This window comes from Podarcis erhardii, assembly GCF_964252035.2.
Source record: "Podarcis erhardii genome assembly, chromosome: 15".
Taxonomy (NCBI): Eukaryota; Metazoa; Chordata; class Lepidosauria; order Squamata; family Lacertidae; genus Podarcis; species Podarcis erhardii.
Genome location: NC_138505.1, coordinates 18669500 through 18688380, shown reverse-complemented (window position 1 = coordinate 18688380; position 18881 = coordinate 18669500). Strand labels below are relative to the sequence as shown.

Genomic DNA, 18881 nt, shown 5'->3' with positions numbered 1-18881 from the left:
GATTTTATAATGAAACCTGAATCACGATGTATTAAACAACAACAGTGGTAAAAGCATATGCTTAGTCCTCACACTGAGGATGTGCAATGTGACTTTTCTTCCCATTTATTTAACTATTTATAATACACACTTGAAAAGTTGTTCATTGTGCGTGCGTGAAGTTTGCCACCTATGATCTGGAGGCAGGTCTCAGGTTCAATCCCTGCTTCTGGGCTTCCCAGAGGAGTCTGGTTGACCACTGAGAGAAAAAGCAAGATGCTGGAGTTGGGATGTAAAAAAGCAGCGATTTCCCCTCCAAACTGCATTTTGTCACAATCAGCGCTGCTTCCATTCCACTGCAGTTCAGATTTCACCAACTACTATGTTATTCATCTTGCTGTCTGCTGTTTAGTGTAAGTTATGTAAACTGTGAAGTTACATTCATCGCAATGTAAAAGAGAAACGTTATAACAATGTTTAATAAGCCATTCATTATGTATTGTTTGTGTGCTTTAAAAAACCCAACAAAATTATGTGAACAAGTACAAATAGAATTCGCCTGACTGATTTCCATTCCTGGCCACAGATGGAAGCACAGATTGCAGCAATTTTCACTTCCTTTTCAATTTTCACCAGCGGTTTCTGATATCCCTATGCTAGAGTCATTAGATCAACCTTCCATAGCTTGCAACCCTACAAATGTTCACAGAATACAGTGGTACCTTGGGTTAAGAACTTAATTCGTTCCGGAGGTCCATTCTTAACCTGAAGCACCACTTTAGCTAATGGGGCCTCCTGCTGCCGCTGCACTGCCACTGCACGATATCTGTTCTCATCCTGAAGCAAAGTTCCTAACCCGAGGTACTATTTCTGGGTTAGCAGAGTCTGTAACCTGAAGTGTCTGTAACCTGAAGCGTCTGTAACCCGAGGTACCACTGTAATAAAATTGTAGAGTTGGAAGGGACCCAAAGGAACATGCTGCAATGCTGGAGTCACTGGCCCTAACTGGACAGTGATAATGGCAGTAGTAGTACAACACCCCTAATTGCTTTTCCTATCTTTAATTCTGAATTTTAAATTGTTGCAACTTGCCCATCGATCCACTGGTGAAGGCTAATAAATGCAATGATGATGATGATGATGCTACTTCATAGGCGCCGACTCCATGGGGCCTGAGGGGGCCCGAGCCCCCTCAAAAATTCGTTTGGGGGGGCTCTGCCCCCCCAATAATTTAAGAAAATTATTACCGTAAATTTCGCTCTATAACACGCAGATTTTTTCTCCTAAAAAGTAAGGGGAAATGTCTGTGCGTGTTATTGAGCGAATGTGTGGTCCCTGGAGCTGACTCGCCGGAGCGCAGGGGCAAAAATAGGCAAAAATCAGGCAAAAATAAGATCGGGCGGTCGGGCGGAGGGAAGGCGGAAGCTGCTGCTTTCCTGCATTCTGCCTCAGGGTCTTACTGCCCACCCGTTTCTGTCGCTGCGTTTGCTCAAACTCAACAAAGAGCAGGGAATCCCCTGCCCTCCTGGCAAGCAGAGGGTTAAGGAAAGGATCGAGTCCTTCCTTCTAATTCTTTCCTAGTCACACTGCGTGCAGGCTCCAGCCCACCTCCTCCTTCTCTCCGTGCTCTAGGGACTCGCAGGCAGCCGATAAACATGCAGGTGGGAGAGAGAGAGAGGGGGCTGGCTTGGGGGGGGACTTTTGCCATCCTTTCCTCTCCCCCACCCCGTTAAACTCCTCCCCTGCATTCTTAGCCAGCTGCTTCTCCGCACACCCCTCTTGTGCTTCTTGTCCCTTCTGTGTTTTTCCTTCCCTCCCCATTTAAAACGTGGTGACAAAGCACGGATCCACATGGATCCTCAGGATTTTTGCATTGGGTCACCCCAAATTCACCAGCAGATCACATTACATGTCCATGGCTACAGTCTGTACCAAAAAAATCACGCACCCACTGTTGCCTAGGGTCACAGTGGTGCAAAAACGTGGTTACAAAGCATGGATCCACAGGATCTTTGCACTGGGTCACCCCAAATTCACCATCAGATAACATAGCATGTCCATGGCTACAGCCTGCACCAAAAAAATCACGCACCCACTGTGGCCTGGGGCCACAATGGTGCAAAAACGTGGTTACAAAGCACGGATCCACATGGATCATCAGGATTTTTGCATTGGGTCACCCCAAATTCACCATCAGATAACATAGCATGTCCATGGCTACAGCCTGCACCAAAAAAATCACGCACCCACTGTGGCCTAGGGTCACAGTGGTGCAAAAACGTGGTTACAAAGCACGGATCCACATGGATCATCAGGATTTTTGCATTGGGTCACCCCAAATTCACCATCAGATCACATAGCATGTTCATGGCTACATCTTGCACCAAAAAAATCACGCACCCACTGTTGCCTAGGGTCACAGTGGTGCAAAAACGTGGTTACAAAGCACGGATCCACATGGATCATCAGGATTTTTGCATTGGGTCACCCCAAATTCACCATCAGATCACATAGCATGTTCATGGCTACATCTTGCACCAAAAAAATCACGCACCCACTGTTGCCTAGGGTCACAGTGGTGCAAAAACGTGGTTACAAAGCACGGATCCACATGGATCCTCAGGATTTTTGCATTGGGCTACTCCAAACTCACTGTCAGATATTAAAAATCTTTATAAAATAGAGAATTAAATACATACAGAATGTTAAATTTTCAGTTTCGAAATATTAGTACTAGTTTAGTACTGTATTTCTATATTACTATAGTACTGTATTAGTTATTTTCAAATACTTAAATATTTTTAGGGTGTAAGACCCAATTAAAGCCCGTTATTTACATACAGTATTACAGTATTTACATACAGTATTAGGCATACTGTATTAACTTTATTAACTGTATTAAAGCATTAACTTTGAGATATTATTTTTATTTAATGAACCCTCAGCCTTATTCAAAGTAAGCTTAAATTAGCTATTTCACTTATTAATCAAAGTGCTATTACTTTGCGACAGCAATATTTTATGTTTTATTCTTTTAATGATAGTTTAGGATTTATTTAAATATCATTTCAGTCTTTTCAGAGCTATATATTCACTGCTCTGTAATAGTCTATAAGCATAATTGTTACTGTAAATTAAATTAGCTTTTTACGAAAATACCGTGCGTGTTTATGTTTAGTTTCTTTTTTCAAAGCCAAAAAGTGTTTCAGGCTTGTCGAGTTTCCCGGAGTGTGGAGTTATAGAGAGTCGAGTTTTCGGGGTTCTAATGTTGATCATATGACTCTAAAATACTTTTAAAAAACTTTAAAACTCACTAATTTTCATCTAAAATTTAGAAAACTTCCCGGGGCAGGACCCCGGTATGGGCCCCCCCAATATTTTTTATAAGTCGGCGCCCCTGTGCTACTTCTACTACTACTACTACTACTACTACTATCTGGTGGGCAACAGTTTTGGGAAAGCAACCCTAGAAAGGCATCCTTTCTGATTTAGCAGAAGCTCCCCTTATGTTCTGGTCTCCAGTTAAGAGATTTCAGGAAGGATGGATAGGAGCAAGGGCATGAAAGCATCTGATATTCAGAGGGAGATTGAACACAGAAGTCCGATTTAATTGCCACTGGCTGACCTAGTCTCTGTGAACTTATCCAATACTTTTTTTAAAAATCCAATACTAAAAACTATTTAAGCTACCAGCCATCAGTACATCTTGTGCCAGTGGATTCTCAAATTACACTTCGTCCTTTCATTTGTCTGCCCCAAATCTACTTCTTATAATTCAAGCATTATGAGAGGGGAAGGGAAAATCATTGGCAGTCCACTATTGTCCAAAAGGGAATAAATCTCTATTATGTCTCCTTGCTCCAAACTACCAACCTTGGCCTTATTGTTGTCTTTTTTTTGTAAAGGAAAAACCTTTCCAATATGTTAGCAAAATAATTAAAATTAAATTCTGGCTCCAGTTCCTTCTTGGGAAACCCTCTTTTCCAATCCCAGATATGTGATGAATGAAGGCAAGGGACAGCCACTCTGCACGTGCTCATGTGTTACTCCTTCAGACATTCAAGAGCTAAAGCTTTGCCACGGAAAATATGTTTCTGGGGCTGAGCCCAAGCAAGTCCCAGCTCAAAAGCTCCCTTGATTCTTGAGACGGCTCACCTTGCAGACACGAGCCACCCTGGAGACGGTCAGTTTCTCAAAGAAGTCAAACTCCTTAGCTGTTTCCCCAAAGAAAAAGTAGACCTTGTCGTCAACCGGGATGTTGAAGGAGGCCACAAAAGCTGCATCACCTGGAGAGGGAAGCCAGACAGGAGATCCCCTTTGCACTCCCAGTTCTCAACTCAGCTGGCGTGAATCCCCAGGCGAAAGCTTGTTGCCTAGGAGATGCATCTTCTCTGGGTACCAATCCATTAACTTATCAGTTGCCTAGGCGACCAGGCCATGGTGGATGGTGGGAGTCACTGGATACTAGTTGGGGGTTGGACTAAGACCCTTCCCCCTTCCCCAGTCCTCTGGTTCTGCTCTTACCATGCAGCCAGTTATCTGTCTTCAGAACAGTCCTGCTGCCCAGGGTGCGAGTGATGATGGCCTCATTGCCTTGAAAGTTGTTCCTGGTACCCGTGTAAAGTTCACCATCTGCAGAGTAAAGGCATGAAACAAGATGATTCCTTCTCAGGAACAGTCCCTGTTCTCTGGAGTTCTGGTAATTCACTGCTGCCATTTTTTGCCTTTCTAAATATCTTGTCGGTCAGTATGCTTTGCTAACTTCCCCACCCTTCAGCTCCCTCCCCAGGGCCCATAACAGTTAAATCCCAGAATGAGCATCTCATCTCCAGTGCACACCCCTGGGAAAGGCACCAGCATGGGTCCAGGAACAGCACAGGTCTCTATTGCCAGCTGGCGGGGGCTGATGGGAGTTGTAGTCCAAAACATCTGGATGGGGAAGGTTGGATTATAGCCTTCAGTAATGTGTCATTGGGCAGGAGAGGGGGACAGGCAATGATTCTGGGGTGTTACAAGGGCTCACCGACTACGATTGCTGTATTCTGATGTTGAGGGTCAAAGGGGCAAATGCCCTTCCCTTCCAGGAGGAGAGGTTTGCCGTTTACATCAGTCGCCAGGGTAAAATTCTCCAGGTCCTAGCAAGCCAGGGAAAGAAAAGGGGGGAAAGAAGGAAAAAAGAATATATTGGAAAGCGTCCTTCAGAAAGCAAGCATCCCTATTTGCTGCACAATTTGGGAAACGTCATTTCTTCCTAATATAGTTTTGCATAATTCTTCTTGCATAATTCTATCTATTGCATTTTGGGCATGGGTCTTCTCTTCCTCCAGGACGCTCTGGGTGCCTTATGTGTATCCCTTGCTTTGTTTTGATCCTCCAAACAACCTTGGAGGTTAGGTTAGGTCAAGCAGGAATGCTTGACTAGTTCACAGATGTTCAGTAAGCTTTTTTTGTTTTGGTTTCATTTGATTTTTTCATCATCATCATCATTTATTATTTCTACCCCGTCCATCTGGCTGGGTTTCAACAGCCACTCTGGGTGGCTCCCAATAGAATATTAAAAGTACAATAAAACATCAAACATCAAAAACTTCCCTAAACAGGGCTGCCTTCAGATGTCTTCTAAAAATCCAATAGTTGTTTATTTCCCTGACATCTGATGGGAGGGCGTTCCACAAGGCAGGTGCCACTACCGAGAAGGCCCTCTGCCTGGTTCCCTGTAACCACACTTCTCGCAGTGAGGGAACCACCAGAAGGTCCTCGAAGGCGGACCTCAGTGTCCAGGCAGAATGGTGGCGGTGGAGATGCTCCTTCAGGTATACTGAGCCGAGGCCGTGTAGGGCTTTAAAGGTCAGCACCAACATATATATATACTGCTTGATTGTAGAAAACCTCAAAGTTTTGTGTCTGGATGAGGCTCTGTGTTTGGAAAATGGTGAGACTAAGCTCTGAGAATCAACCAAACTTTTATTGTTCTCTCCATACTGCAGATGGGGAAGTTGAGATGTGTGCAAGAACAGCTTGCCTAAGGTTCATCTAGTGACTTCATGGCAAAGCAAGATTCAAACCAGGGATCTCTGGTCTTTTGCCTCAGCCTCTTAGTTACTAGGCTGCTCCAGTTTCAGGGGTGGGCAGGTGGTACAAGGCATCCATTGGGTCTCTTGAGACAGTTATAGTTCAGGGGTGCAGCATAGCAGTCTGGAAATCCAATGGGTGCTCCCCTGGAGATTAGATGCAACATCACAAAGGATGCAGAGGTTTTCGCCAGTCCAGGACTAGCCAATGTGGCACCCTGCAGATGTTGGACCACAAGTCCCATCAGCACCATCCAGCATAGCCAGTGGTTGGGAATGATGGGAGCTGGAGTCCAACAACTGGCAGAGGGCACCACCTTGGCTACCCCTTGGTTAGTTGCTAGCCTGGTAGAGCCCGCCCCCTTCCCTCTCTGCCCCAGTAACTCACAACGTAAGTGCAGGTGGGGCTGAAAGCGTACGTCCCGCAGGCGTAAAGGTGTGTGTCGTTCAGCTGCACCAGGACACGGATGAAATTGAAACATTCTGTCTGTGGAAATGAAGAGGGGAAATCAAGATTCAGCTGCCACTTGAATTTGCATCCCAGAGGAAGTTTCCACTGGGAGGTTGTCGAAATGCACAACTGTGTCCTACAGTGTACAGAATGCACGTGAAAGCAGCCCCTTTTCTGCTTGCAAGTTTGAATGGGTTTTTGAAGTGGTTAAGAGGTAACACCTGCATTATTTGTTTCCTTAAAACATGGGAGCCTGCAATTCCTCTGCATGGGAGGCATGTGCTCTGTCTCTGGGGCTATGGGCCCTTCTTACAGCTGCTTTCCTGGGGTAACTCTTCCTCTTCCAATGAGTCTCACCTGGCTCAGGAGGCTGTGCAAGCTCAGGGGCCATGACACAGGGGCAGCATCCTGCTCTTCAAAAGCTAGCAAAGCCCCGCCATCAGCTAGGATTGGTAGGCACTCCAGAAGAGTGCTTTTTGGTGGTGGCTCCCAACAGTTATGGCACAAAATACCTGCTCAGGTCTGACAGATTCAAGAGCTTTATATAGACCCCAAACTTCTATTTATCCAGACAAGCTTTGGCTTTTAGTTTCAAGCATGGGAGGTTGCTGCCCCCCACTTTTCTCTCTCTCTCTCTCTCTCTCTCTCTCTCTCTCTCTCTCTCCCCTTTGTTTAATCAGCTTACAGTCAAGACTGTCTGTTTGTTTTTCATTACAGCTCCCTGAGGGTCTCTCTTGTCCAAAGACAAGCTATAAATTCCCCAATAAGCAAATGAATAAACTATCCACCAGGGGGAGCGACACTTGTGTATAATTCTGCTTTGACAAGTGCCCTGGGTGATTTGAAATACATCGGCAAGGATTTCTGATTCTCAACAGTTTAACAATGGCAGGAACAAAGACCCCCCACCCACCCCTTAAATTATACTGTTGGAATGAAGAAATGGGGGGGGGGGGGAGGGCAGAGCAAGCAGACCAGGAATGGCTCTCTCTCTCTGTGTGTGTGTTTATGGACTGTGATCTCTATTCAGTTCTAGCACTCAAAACAAACTCCTGGGCTCAAAATTCTCTTAAGTGTCAATGTACATGGTTTGCACCTGGCACCAGTGGATCTGAGAGAGCAAGTAATCCCCTCATCCCCCAAAAACAGACAACCCCCCACCCACCCAGAGTAGATCCCACAATCCTGAAGCCATTTTAGGGTGTGTTAAATATACGTCTGGACTGACTTGTTCCTCCCTTGCCTGGCCCCACAGAAAATACCAATTTGAAGGGACACTAGACATGGCACAGGAGACCTGCAAGCAGAACCACCCCTGGTTTTATGCTGCTCCTTCTTGCACAGCTGAGTTTGCTATATCTTACCCCCACTCCCACCCCATGGGTCAGGCAGCAGTTTTGGAGTGGAGATAGGGACCGAAACCAGCCAAATGCAGGAGGAAAGAGTTAAGCTCCCTTTTCGTCAGCACCATGTCCACTGGCCCTGATTCAACCCCCACCCCACTCAGGGTCTGCTTTTATATTTGCCGCATGCAGACATACATACATACAGACTAAGTTATAATTCCTAAGCAAGGAAATGAAGCTTCACACACAGAGAGACATAGACATATCTTACCTCATTGCTTTTCTTCTTGAAGACACACTCAACCTTTTTTGTGGCTGTGGGGCCCCACAGTATCTATCACAGGAAAAGGAAAAGACTTTAGATAGTAGTAGTAGTAGTAGTAGTAATAGTAATTCTGTTAGTTTCTCATTTTTTCCAGTCTAAAATTCAATTCTCCACATTTGCATATCCCTTTATGGGGCTTTTTTAATGCCCTCGTGAAATTTGTCAGCATTGTAGGGCTGATAAGCAAATTGCAGTATGCCGTTTCCTCTAATAATATAGTACATTTTTTGCAAGTTATTTCCTCCCCCCCCCCCGTCCAAATACATGCTTCTTTATGCCCACTTAGAGAAACGGCACCACAACATTTGGAAAAGTGCTAGTTGTGGCACATTTCTGCTGTCCCCAGTCTGCCCCTTTTAAGATTCTTGAGTCTTCCTAGTCCTCTATTATCTGTTAACGGAGAAGTCCTGTCCACAAATTGAGATAATGTTGCGGTTTTCACTAGGTGGCTTATCCCCACCTTACAGCCACCTGTCTCTGGCCCCTGGACATTATTTTGGTGAAGGTGATCAGCTGGCTAATTCTGCTGGTTGAACAGGACCTGGGATGGCACCTTTTAAGAGAGGACTATTGTTATATAATCCTGTTGTCTTCAATGCGTTGGATCATGAGTGCAGAGTGCCTCCACCTCCATCGTTCAACCTGGAAGCTGAGTTCCAGCTCTGAGGGCCTTCTGGCAGTTCCCTCACTGCGAGAAGCAAAGCTACAGGGAACCAGGCAGAGGGCCTTCTCAGTAGTGGCACCCGCCCTGTGGAATGCCCTCCCATCAGATGTCAAAGAGATAAATCATTATACGACCTTCCATAGACATCTGAAGACAGTCATGTATCAGGAAGCTTTTAACATCTGATATTTTGGTGGCTTCTTTTATATTCTACTGAAAGCAGCCCAGAGTGGCTCGGGAAACTCATTGAGATGGGCAGGGTACAATTTATTTATTTTTTAATTCTACACAGAAAGCTCTCAACTTACATGCATTTAACTTGTGCGCATTCAGCTTTACAGGCTTGGCAAAAAAAAAAAAAGGAATTAAGAAGGTGGTAGCAAGGGGCAGGGCATCTGGGGGGGAAAATCCCCCGGAACGCAATCCCCACATAAGATTCCTGTACTTGAAGTGTCCAGAAACCTGCCTGTAAGGAACCGAAACAGTTTAGCTAGACCTGGCTTGAACTGTTTCTTTTGTTTTTGACGTACTGTTCTGCTTTCATCTTTGTACTCTTTCCTCTTATTTTCTATCTGAGTCTAAAGAAATTTTAGGAAATTCGTTCTTGCGGCTAAACTCAAAGAGCATTCTTCCCCCTCACGAGCCTAGGACCCTTTGGTTCATGATCTTATAACGGCAGGCTTTGCTGGGCAAAAGTAAGTCACGCTGGTCTTGAGGAAATGAGAAGGGGAATTGGTGCAAATCCCTGCTTCTCCTTGTGGGTATTTCTTTGGGATTCGAAGAAATCGCCACCCCCTGGGGGTTGAGCTTTCTAAAGAGATGAGGTGGTAGCTATGCGAGAGGGGGCAGAAGGCCAGTCATCACCAGAACACCACGCCAGACCCACCCCCTCATTTTCCTCCAGCACGTCTTATCCCAAATCCCCGTTTCCCACTCACCTCACCCTTCAGCCTGATGGAGTCAGGGCTGCCGATGTCAAGAGCAAGGATAGCATCTCTGGCTCCCACATAGAGAGTTGCCCCGTCTTTGCTCAGGAGAAAAGTGTCGTAATTCTGAACCCCCTTTCGGTGGAATGAGAAAACTATTCGGCTGGAATCCCCTGAGGGAGGAGAAAAGGTGGTTAGGTTCATTTATTTTTAGAACACCTCTTCAGAAATTATTGTGACCCCTAAAGTTAGGGGTGGCTAATAATTTTTGTGGGGGGTGGGGCAGCATCATCCACCCATAGCCAGCCTTCTGGGGTGGACATGGCCAAAAGTTGGCGTGGTCACACAAACCACTTTCTGACTCTCTCACACACATACACAGCACACACAACCCCTTTCCCAGCTTAGCTGTGCAAATCAGTGAGGAGGGGAGGTCATCACCCCTCTCCCTGCTCATGAACCAATCAAGTGGAAGACTGGAAAGCAGGAGATTTGCATCTCCATCAGGGGACTGGGCTGGGTGGAGAGGGTCATGCTTCTTTGCCACCGCCACCGCCCCCCTGTTCTGTGTCTACTCTGGTGGCAGGGGCAGTAAAGAGGAAGGAGGGCTGGTTTAGCTGGTCTGCCTGATTGCATTCACTCTCAAAGTATAGACCACAGCCTGTACAGGTTGCACCCTCCCTGTGCAAAAAATGGGGGATAATAATTGGCCTACCTTACAAGGGTGTCGGTAGGATTACAATGATGAGAAGTGTTAAGTTTGAAAGCAGCAACAGCTAGGTATTCTTATTATTAAAAGTTTTGTCTTTGACAAAGGGTAGAGAATTTTCTAAGTCTGGATCTGTGACCATTTTTTTGGCGAGCAAGTGAAAAAATACTGGGGAGAAAAAAAAGAAACCAAATCTTGGCAGCCACGTGAGCCAGTGAAATGTGTTGATTAGAGTTGTCAGACTAAGAGCTCAAAGACCTGGGTTCAAACTCCTTCTCAGCCATGAAGCTCACTGGGTGACCTTGACTTATCTCTCACCCTAGCCTACCTCACAGGGTTGTTGTGGGGATAAACTGGGAGGAAGAGAACCATATATGTCACCATGAGTCCCTAATGAGAAAAGCAGAGTGTTCATGTAGCCATAACCTGCTCCATGCTAATCCTTGCCCGCTGCAGCCATCCTGAGGCTGCTGGATGTGGAAATGGGGAAGCAAGGAAAGTGCAATGAATGCCCACACTTTTCATTCTAATAAGGAGTAAGTGAATGCAGTCAGGGCTGTCTTAAGCATATGCGGCGCCGGAGTGCAAAGATCCGCCCCCCCCCCAGCCCAGGGCAACAAAGCAACCCGAGACACCGGTGTCTGCAACTGAGCAAAGCTAGGCACCTCGTGGTGTACCTCATTCACAGTACTGAGGGAAAAAACCACCAGTAATGTTTCCCTGTTCACTTAAAAACAATGCTTATATGTCAAGAAGAATTCTGGGATATCCTCACTCAGGAAGAGCTCTGCAGCATCAGACTAAGAGCCTATCTAGTCAAGCATTCAGTTCCTACAGTGACCATCCCAGATGTTTATGGGAAGCCCTTGTGCAGGACATGAGCACCATAGCCCTCTCTCTGTCATTCCCCAGTAACTCATATTCTGGCTGCATACACACCAAACATTTAAAGCACTTCTGAAGCACCCACCCACCCAAAAAGAATCCTATTAACTGTAGTTACACATTAGAGTGGCATTTTCAAGCATCCTTCAGTTCCCAGGATTCTTGTAGTGCGTGCACACGTTAAATGTGCTTTGAAGTATGGTGTGCACACAGTCTCAGAGGCATGCTGCCTCTGGCACTGGAGATCACAGAATTGTAGAGTTGGAAGGGACCCCAAGGGTCATCTAGTCCAACCCTCTGCAATGCAGGAATCTCAACTAAAGCATCCATGAGAGATGGCCATCCAACCCCTGCTTAAAAACCTCCAAAGGACTTTTGTCCTTTTCCTCGAATTCCTGGGCAGCGCCTGGCACTTCCCACTTGGAAATACTTAAATCTAGTTCTGCATCACACACCAAATACTCTAGGAAGCCCACAACCATGACAAGACAGCCACCCCAGCAACTGGCATTCGGACAAACGCAGAGGTTTCTAGGTAGCCGTTATAGCTAACAGCCACAACATGCCTTTCATGAACATGTCACACACATCATCTAAGCCTGTAGCCATCATCACAGCTTGTGGCAACAAATCTCATAGTTCAACTATGTACCGCAGGGGCAGATATTGTAGCGTACCCCATATTATGTTGTTGGAGTACAATTCGCATCAGCTCCTACCAGCCCCCAAATCCGATAGCTTGGGTTGGTGGGAGTTGTAGTTCAACAACATCTGGATTGTACAGGGTGAATAAATATGTGCCTATGAATCTCCCACCATTGTGCTTCATTGGATGACTAATGTTACGGAAGATGTGCAATGACGGCGATCCCATCCCTGTGGCTGTTAATTGCCTACATTCATTAAATGCTACGTGAGGTATATTTACATTGCAAGCGTATGCATGTCTACGCAGAAGTGCACCCCGTGGTATTCAAGCGGACTTGCTCCCAAGCACATGGACAATCGCAAACCTCAGGCTACCAGCCTATTCACTGGGATATCCCGCTGAAGAATCCCACACGGGACTTGGGAGAGGACGGCACTGTGAAGTTGCAATGCGATACACACTTTACTTGGAAGTCACAAGGCTTCCTTTCTGAACAGGCAGCTCCAGGGCTGCACTATACACAGATTGCAAAACAAAAAGGCTCCCCAAATGCAAAACAAAAGGCACCCCCGAAATGCCTTTTTTTGCCTGCCAACTTCTCAGCCACACGAGACCAGCCCTGACGCTGCTCATTCTCCCCTTCACTGCCCCCCAAGAAGCCCCGACTTCCAGTATCGCTCCCTGCAGATGCCTCGCAAAGATTTCTCCATCCCCTGTGGCGAGGTTCCCTCCGCCAGTATCTGCCGCTGGGCCACCACCAAGTCCCGATAGTACTTTGCGGCCAGCAAGGCCGCCACCAGTGCCAAGGCCAGGCCCAGCCAGGGCAAACACACCAGAGGAAGGCACGGGGAACTCCCGCCACCGGCCTCGCGCTCGTCCTCGTGGGGCGCCATTTCTGGTGGAGCGCGGGGTGGCGAGGCCTCGGGGGGCCTGGGGCTCCCCTCTTCTCCCCTGGCCATCGCCCGCTGCTATGGCTGCTTCTCCAGACTCCAGCTCTCGGGCCCCAGACTCCTGGCCTGGTGCCCCTGAGAGCCTGGCACCCTGGCGCCCCGCACCACTATGGCCTATGGATAAGACGGCCCTGAATGCAGTGAAATTAGATCATCACCCCAAACTCTTCAGTAGCTTAACAGGAAACTGAGTTTGAGTAAAATGTGTGCTTGCAATCTTGACAGTCCCTTTTAAAGTAACATGTCCTGAATGAGATCCATTTCCTATAATTAACACCCTGCCTCCTGCCATCAGGAAATGGCTTGATAGTTAACCGAAACATGCTCATAAGGGCTCCATTAGGCTTCCTTCCTCCCTCAGGTCAAACCCCTCCTTTCTTTACTCAGCTCTTTTTCTGAAAACAAGTGCTTCTTTGTGTGATTTCTGTTTGGAAAGAAGCTATCCCAGGTGAGAGTTGGGCAAATCTGTCAATTTTGTTCTCTAAGTTTCCAATTCTTCCAATCTTAAAATTTCCTTTCAGGGCTGGGCCACCCATGAGGCATGCTGAGGCCGTGCCCCCAAGAGCGTCCCGCCCACCCCTGCCAGTGACAGAGAAGTGGTGGCAGCAGTGGTGGAAGCTTCTGGCAAGATATCGCCAGAACCTGCCACTGCCACTTCACAGGCACTGCCCTGTGACTCAGGTAAGGGAGGCAGCAAGGTGGCAGTAGCAGCACCTTCCCTTTTTGCCTCAGGCGGCAAAACATGATGCACCACCCTGTTTACTTTTCCACATTTCCACAGCAATTTGCAGATTTTTAAAAAATATTCACAGAAGTTAATCAGCATTTTAGTGTGCATATCTCCTAATAAACACATTTTTGCAGTCTGGTCTAATGTACACACTTTTGCAAGCAAACTTCCCTCATACAATGCATTTTGTTTGTTATTTTCAACAGTATAGGCATTTATGTTGACATTATACACTACTGTGTGCCTTTTTGTACACATTACTTGGCTGGAGAACTATATCCCCAAGAGCTAGTGTGGTGTGAAGTGGTTAGAGTGTTGGACTAAGGAACCAGGGTTCAAATCGCCACTCAGCCATGAAGCTTGCTGGGTGAACCTGGGCTGGTCACTCACTCTTAGTCTAACCTACCTCACAGGGCTCTTGAGAAGATAACATGGGGATGAAGATAACTATGTATGTCACATCTTGGGCTCCTCAGAGGAAGGTGGGATATAATTGTAAAGAGAAAATAAATAGCAAAATTCAGCTAAGTGCAAATTTCAATGGATGGCTGCCTTTTGGTTCACATCTCATTTCAGAAAGTTCAGATTAGGTCAGCTGGCCTTTAAATGTGAACGGAATTGAATTTTGCATCCATCTCTACCACAGTCACTGTGGGCCTCCTCCTCTGCGCACAGGAAATGCTGCAACAGAATTTGGCTGCACCCGATGCACACACAGGGCAGGATTAACCACATGCCCCAATGGTGGTTGATGGGCTGTAGGCGGAAAGGCAGAATCCGGGAATAGGTTCCTCCTTTTTTAGAGGGGGCCCTTTGGGCCCACAGACAGGTTGGGAATTACCCATTTAACTTTGCAGAGCCATGGTGACCTGATGGAGAAGTGAGGGCAGGGCCAGCATCCTACTTCACTGCCCAAGCATTTCCATGCACCAGCAGTAAGGACAAGATGCATTGACGTCACAGTGCCAGCTCAGCTGGTTAGAGCATGGTGCTGATAAAGCCACGGTTGCAGATTCAATCCCTGTATGGGACAGATGCAAATCCCTGCATTGCAGGGGGTTGGACTAAATGATCCTCATGGTGCCTTCTGACTCTACGATTCTATGATAACTTATATGCTAAGTCCCCCCACACCAAAGGCAAAGATGGGCAAAACAGCTGCCCAGGAAATTTGGTTGGAGGTTTCCAACCTAGAATCTAGGAAGCAAATAAATAAAGGGAGAGAGTGATTTATCAAGGGTAGGGGTTAGGAAATGCAAAGTTAGAACAGCAGCAGGAAAGGGGTATATAGGGAGAACATTGTTAACAGAATCTATGTGACTACCCCCTCCCCAGTTAGGCAGCCCCCACCCCAAACAGTAACATATTGCCACAAGCTTTCTATGGCTTCCTAAACACTTGTGTCAGAGTTACATTTGCTTGGGATCGGGACTATGCACAAGGACACAGAGACATAGGGAGCCTACTTAGACAGAGATGGCTCATCTATCTCAGCATTGTCTACGGTGGATGGCAATGACTCTACAGAGTTTCAGGCAGGGCCTCTCCTAGTCCTACCCGGAGGATGTTGGGGGTTGAACCTGGGACCTTCTGCTTGCAAGGGCTCTCCCACTGAGCTATGGTCCTTTCCCACAGGTTGTGTCAAGATCCAAATGAAAAGGTCTATAACTCAGTGGTAGAGCATCTTTTCTATGTGCAGAAGGTTCGTCCCATGGCATTTCCAAGCAAGATGGGGGGACGACGACCCCCATGTGCAACCCTAGGGGAGCTGCTGGTAGTTAGGGCAGACAATACTGAATCAGATGAATTTATAGAAGGCAAGTTCCTAGGTTCCTGTGGAAGCCACTGGGGCTATATTTGTGCCTCGGGGTCTCTAGCTGCCCATGCATCCGTTCGGGCCCTTCAGCCAATGAACACACCAACAATACTTGCCAACATCTGCAGCAATATTCACTCTGAGCTGAAACTGTCAGTACTTATCTGAATGAAAACCCACCACAACCTTAGAGGAAGGAAGTGGTGAGATACAGTTCAGATTAGAATTAAAACACTGAGTGGGCCTGCAAGAGCAAGGGTAGGCAAACTTTTGGAGGCACCAAGGGCTGCAGCGGTCGGTTTGGGGACCAAGCACACCTAGGAGCATGAACCCCTCCCAACATATAGAAACAGAGACTAAGAGCTCCCTCTTTGATTTAGCTTTTAGTTCTTCTCCTTGACTTTTCTAGCAATGGAGCAGACGGACCCCTTCTCTTCCTTTCTGAGCAGAGCCAGAGAGATGACTCTGCTCAGCCTTCCAGTCCACCTGGATTCTGATTTAAGTTGGAGATGTCCTAAAATTAATTCCATAATTGGAGAAAAACAGTCGAATTTGCATTTCTCATTGCTTTATGCTATAGTAACATCACACAAGTATGCACTGAGCCACCAAAACACTGCAAAGAAGCAAACCTGACTGTGCATTTCTTGCATGTGTTTTACTGATGTGCGCACATACACTCCTGTGGACTTGCACAAACTCAACATAAAATAGAATTTTAAGCACTTGTGCACACAATCCCATTGAGACTGCAACCTTGCAATATTTTCTTAAAGCCTACATGCACATCAGTAGCATGGCAAGGCAGTGAGGGGAAGCACAAATGGAGGGATGTAGCTCAGTGGTAGACCCTCTGCCTTGCATGCAGAAGGTCCCAGAGTCAATCTCTGACGGCATCTCCAGGTAGGGCTGAGAAACACCCTTGCCTGAAACCCTGGGAATGTTGCTGCTAGTCAGTGTAGGTGATACTGAGTTAGATGGAACAACGGTATGAGACAGCTCCTGCACAGGAACATTACAAGCTTCAGGTTTTTTTAATTAAAATTAAAAGAACAAGGGGTAATTCCTGGGTATCCCTTCAGAAAGAAGAAATCTAGCAAGAAAATCAAGTCAGATTTTTGGGAGCATTCTTAAAATATGCATACAAGCACACACATGTTGTTATGTGAGCAGGGCTATCAGTGCAGCAATATCCTGAGGCAACACCTGGATTTGACAGAGTGTCAATAGCCTGGGCAAAATGTTGCCATGGGAACTAAATTGCTAGCCAATTGTTTCTGGATACAGGACCATTCCTATTTTTAATGTTCTGAAGCAGCTCTTCTCCTGCCATCTGAAAAGCAAAGGATGTTGTCAGGGTTTCTGGGAGAAGTGAGGAGATGGCAGAGGAGACGGAAAGCGAGTGGGAGGAGGGAGAGAGAGACGAGGAAGAAGATGACGGAATTCGAAGGGAATCTATGAGCCTAAGCAGTGAGTCAGAGGATTCCCAAAAGGGAGCTAGCATGATCAGGCGAAAAGCAGGAGAAGAGAGAAGCTGTGAAAAGTCAGGGAAGGAGGGGAGAAAGCCCAGTGAAGCACAGACGCTGTCAGAGGGGTCTCAGCCGGAACGGAGTAAAGGGGGGGGAGTTGTCAGCCTCTCGGAGGGAGGAGGAACAGGAGAAAACAGAGAGAGGGGGTTGGAGCAAGGTGTTCAGCCGGAAAGGGTAGAGAGTGGAACAGGGGGCAGTATAGAGGACGAAGGAAAGGTCAAAAGCAACGTACGCGCGCCAAGTTCAAACATAGAGGCGCGCGGAAGTGGGGAAAGCTCAGAGGAGGAGCCCGGCCCCAAAGCCAGAAGGAGGGGGCAGGAGGCGGCAGAGGATTCAGCCTCAGGCGAATCCCGGAAAGAGAGAACCCAGGGGGGCAGAAAGACCCTGCGGAAAAGAAAGGAGAGGAAGAGGTGGTCTAGAGCCAGGCTATTAAGTTGGTGTGGAGGAGGGGAGGAGTCAGAGGGGGACTACGGCGGTCTAACGTGACAGACGTACAGCCACAATGCTGAACTGTGAAAGAAGCAATTATCTTCAATAAACTTTTCCTGTAAGTAAACTACAACGGAGTAAGGTCTCTCGTGAGCTGGGACCCACCTGGGTGGCTGAGACAGAAAGTCCCCCTCTCACTGAAAGCAAAAATTTTTTTTTGCGAAGCTCACGAACGGGGCAGCCATGAGTGCTGAGGAACAGCTGGCTGCACTCCGGGATCAGATTACCACTCTCACAACGGCAGTCATTGCTTCGCAGAAGAAGAATGCTGACTTGGAGAAAGCCTGCCAGGATTTGCAAGCAAGGTGGGAAAATGCGGACAAGGCGGGGACCCCGGGCTCCAGAGCGGAGGGCATTGCGCTTGGAAGGAGGGGGGGTGCCCTAGTTTCGCATTTTAATGGCAACTTGCAAGACTATCCCAACTTCAGGGCAGATGTCGTGTATGCACTGCATTTACTCCGTCATGATTTTAGAGATGAGGAGGAGAGAGTGGGATTTATTGTTTCGCACCTGCATGGGGAGGCCAGGGCTTGGCTACGCAATCTGTGGCGCGAAGATGGACCAGCCCGTCGCAATGCAGATGCGTTTATCAAGGCAATGGATGCTTGTTTTCAATCCTCTGTGGATAAGGACATTGCGCGCCGGCAGATGCACGGGCTGAGGCAGGGGAGAGCCACTGTACGCCAATATCATTCTAAATTTTTTGCATTGCTCACCGCCTTAGATTGGCCGAAGGACAGTCTACCGGTCAGGGATCTTTTTTGGGAGGGATTGAGCCCCTCCGTCAAGGATGAGATCGCAAGGGGGGACAGACCCCAGACCCTGGAAGACGTGGTGCAACGGGCTTTGGCTATAGGAATTCGACATGAGGGACGTCCGTGGCACGAGGAAGGGGGGGCCCAAGCGCGCGCGCAAGCAAAAGCTCTCCCTTTTGTGCACAGGGATTTCAGCCGTGCGCACCCCTCACCAATGGGGAAGGAAGGCGAAGAGCCAATGGAGATTGGTGGTGCTAGGGCTCAAAAGCCATCCCAGAGCCCCATCCCTGCTGCAGCCAAAGCGAAGCCTCCTAGAGGGACCAGGAAGTGTTACATCTGCGACAGTGCACACCATATGGCGAAAGAGTGCCCCCAGAGGCTCCAGAAGCACACTGCAGCACTAGCAACTGTGACAGCAGAGGTGCAATCAGAGGAGCAGCTTCAGGGAAACTGCAGTGCCTGGCTGGAAGCAGAGCTACTGGGGCTCAGCCAGGCGGATCTGTAGAGAAGTCCCCAGCATCCTTGCACCGCATGGACCCTTTACCTCCCAAACCAGCAGTTTTACTCACAGCAACACTCCAGCTGCCTGATGGGCGACTTCTCGAGG

At 47.5% G+C, this 18881-nt stretch overlaps 1 protein-coding gene across 9 annotated transcripts in view; it reads right to left on the bottom strand.

The window, feature by feature from the left end:
- The window catches only part of SEMA4A (semaphorin 4A), an 83190-nt gene that overhangs the window by 14281 nt on the left and 50028 nt on the right, over positions 1-18881 (bottom strand). For all 9 annotated transcript variants that reach the window (XM_081841810.1, XM_081841814.1, XM_081841811.1 and 6 more), the window contains 6 exons: positions 9775-9935; positions 8119-8181; positions 6439-6537; positions 5003-5114; positions 4504-4611; positions 4135-4265 (listed from right to left, as the gene is read on the bottom strand). In XM_081841810.1, the coding sequence (XP_081697936.1) occupies positions 4135-4265; positions 4504-4611; positions 5003-5114; positions 6439-6537; positions 8119-8181; positions 9775-9935 (674 nt within the window). The remainder of the gene's footprint in view (positions 1-4134; positions 4266-4503; positions 4612-5002; positions 5115-6438; positions 6538-8118; positions 8182-9774; positions 9936-18881) is intronic.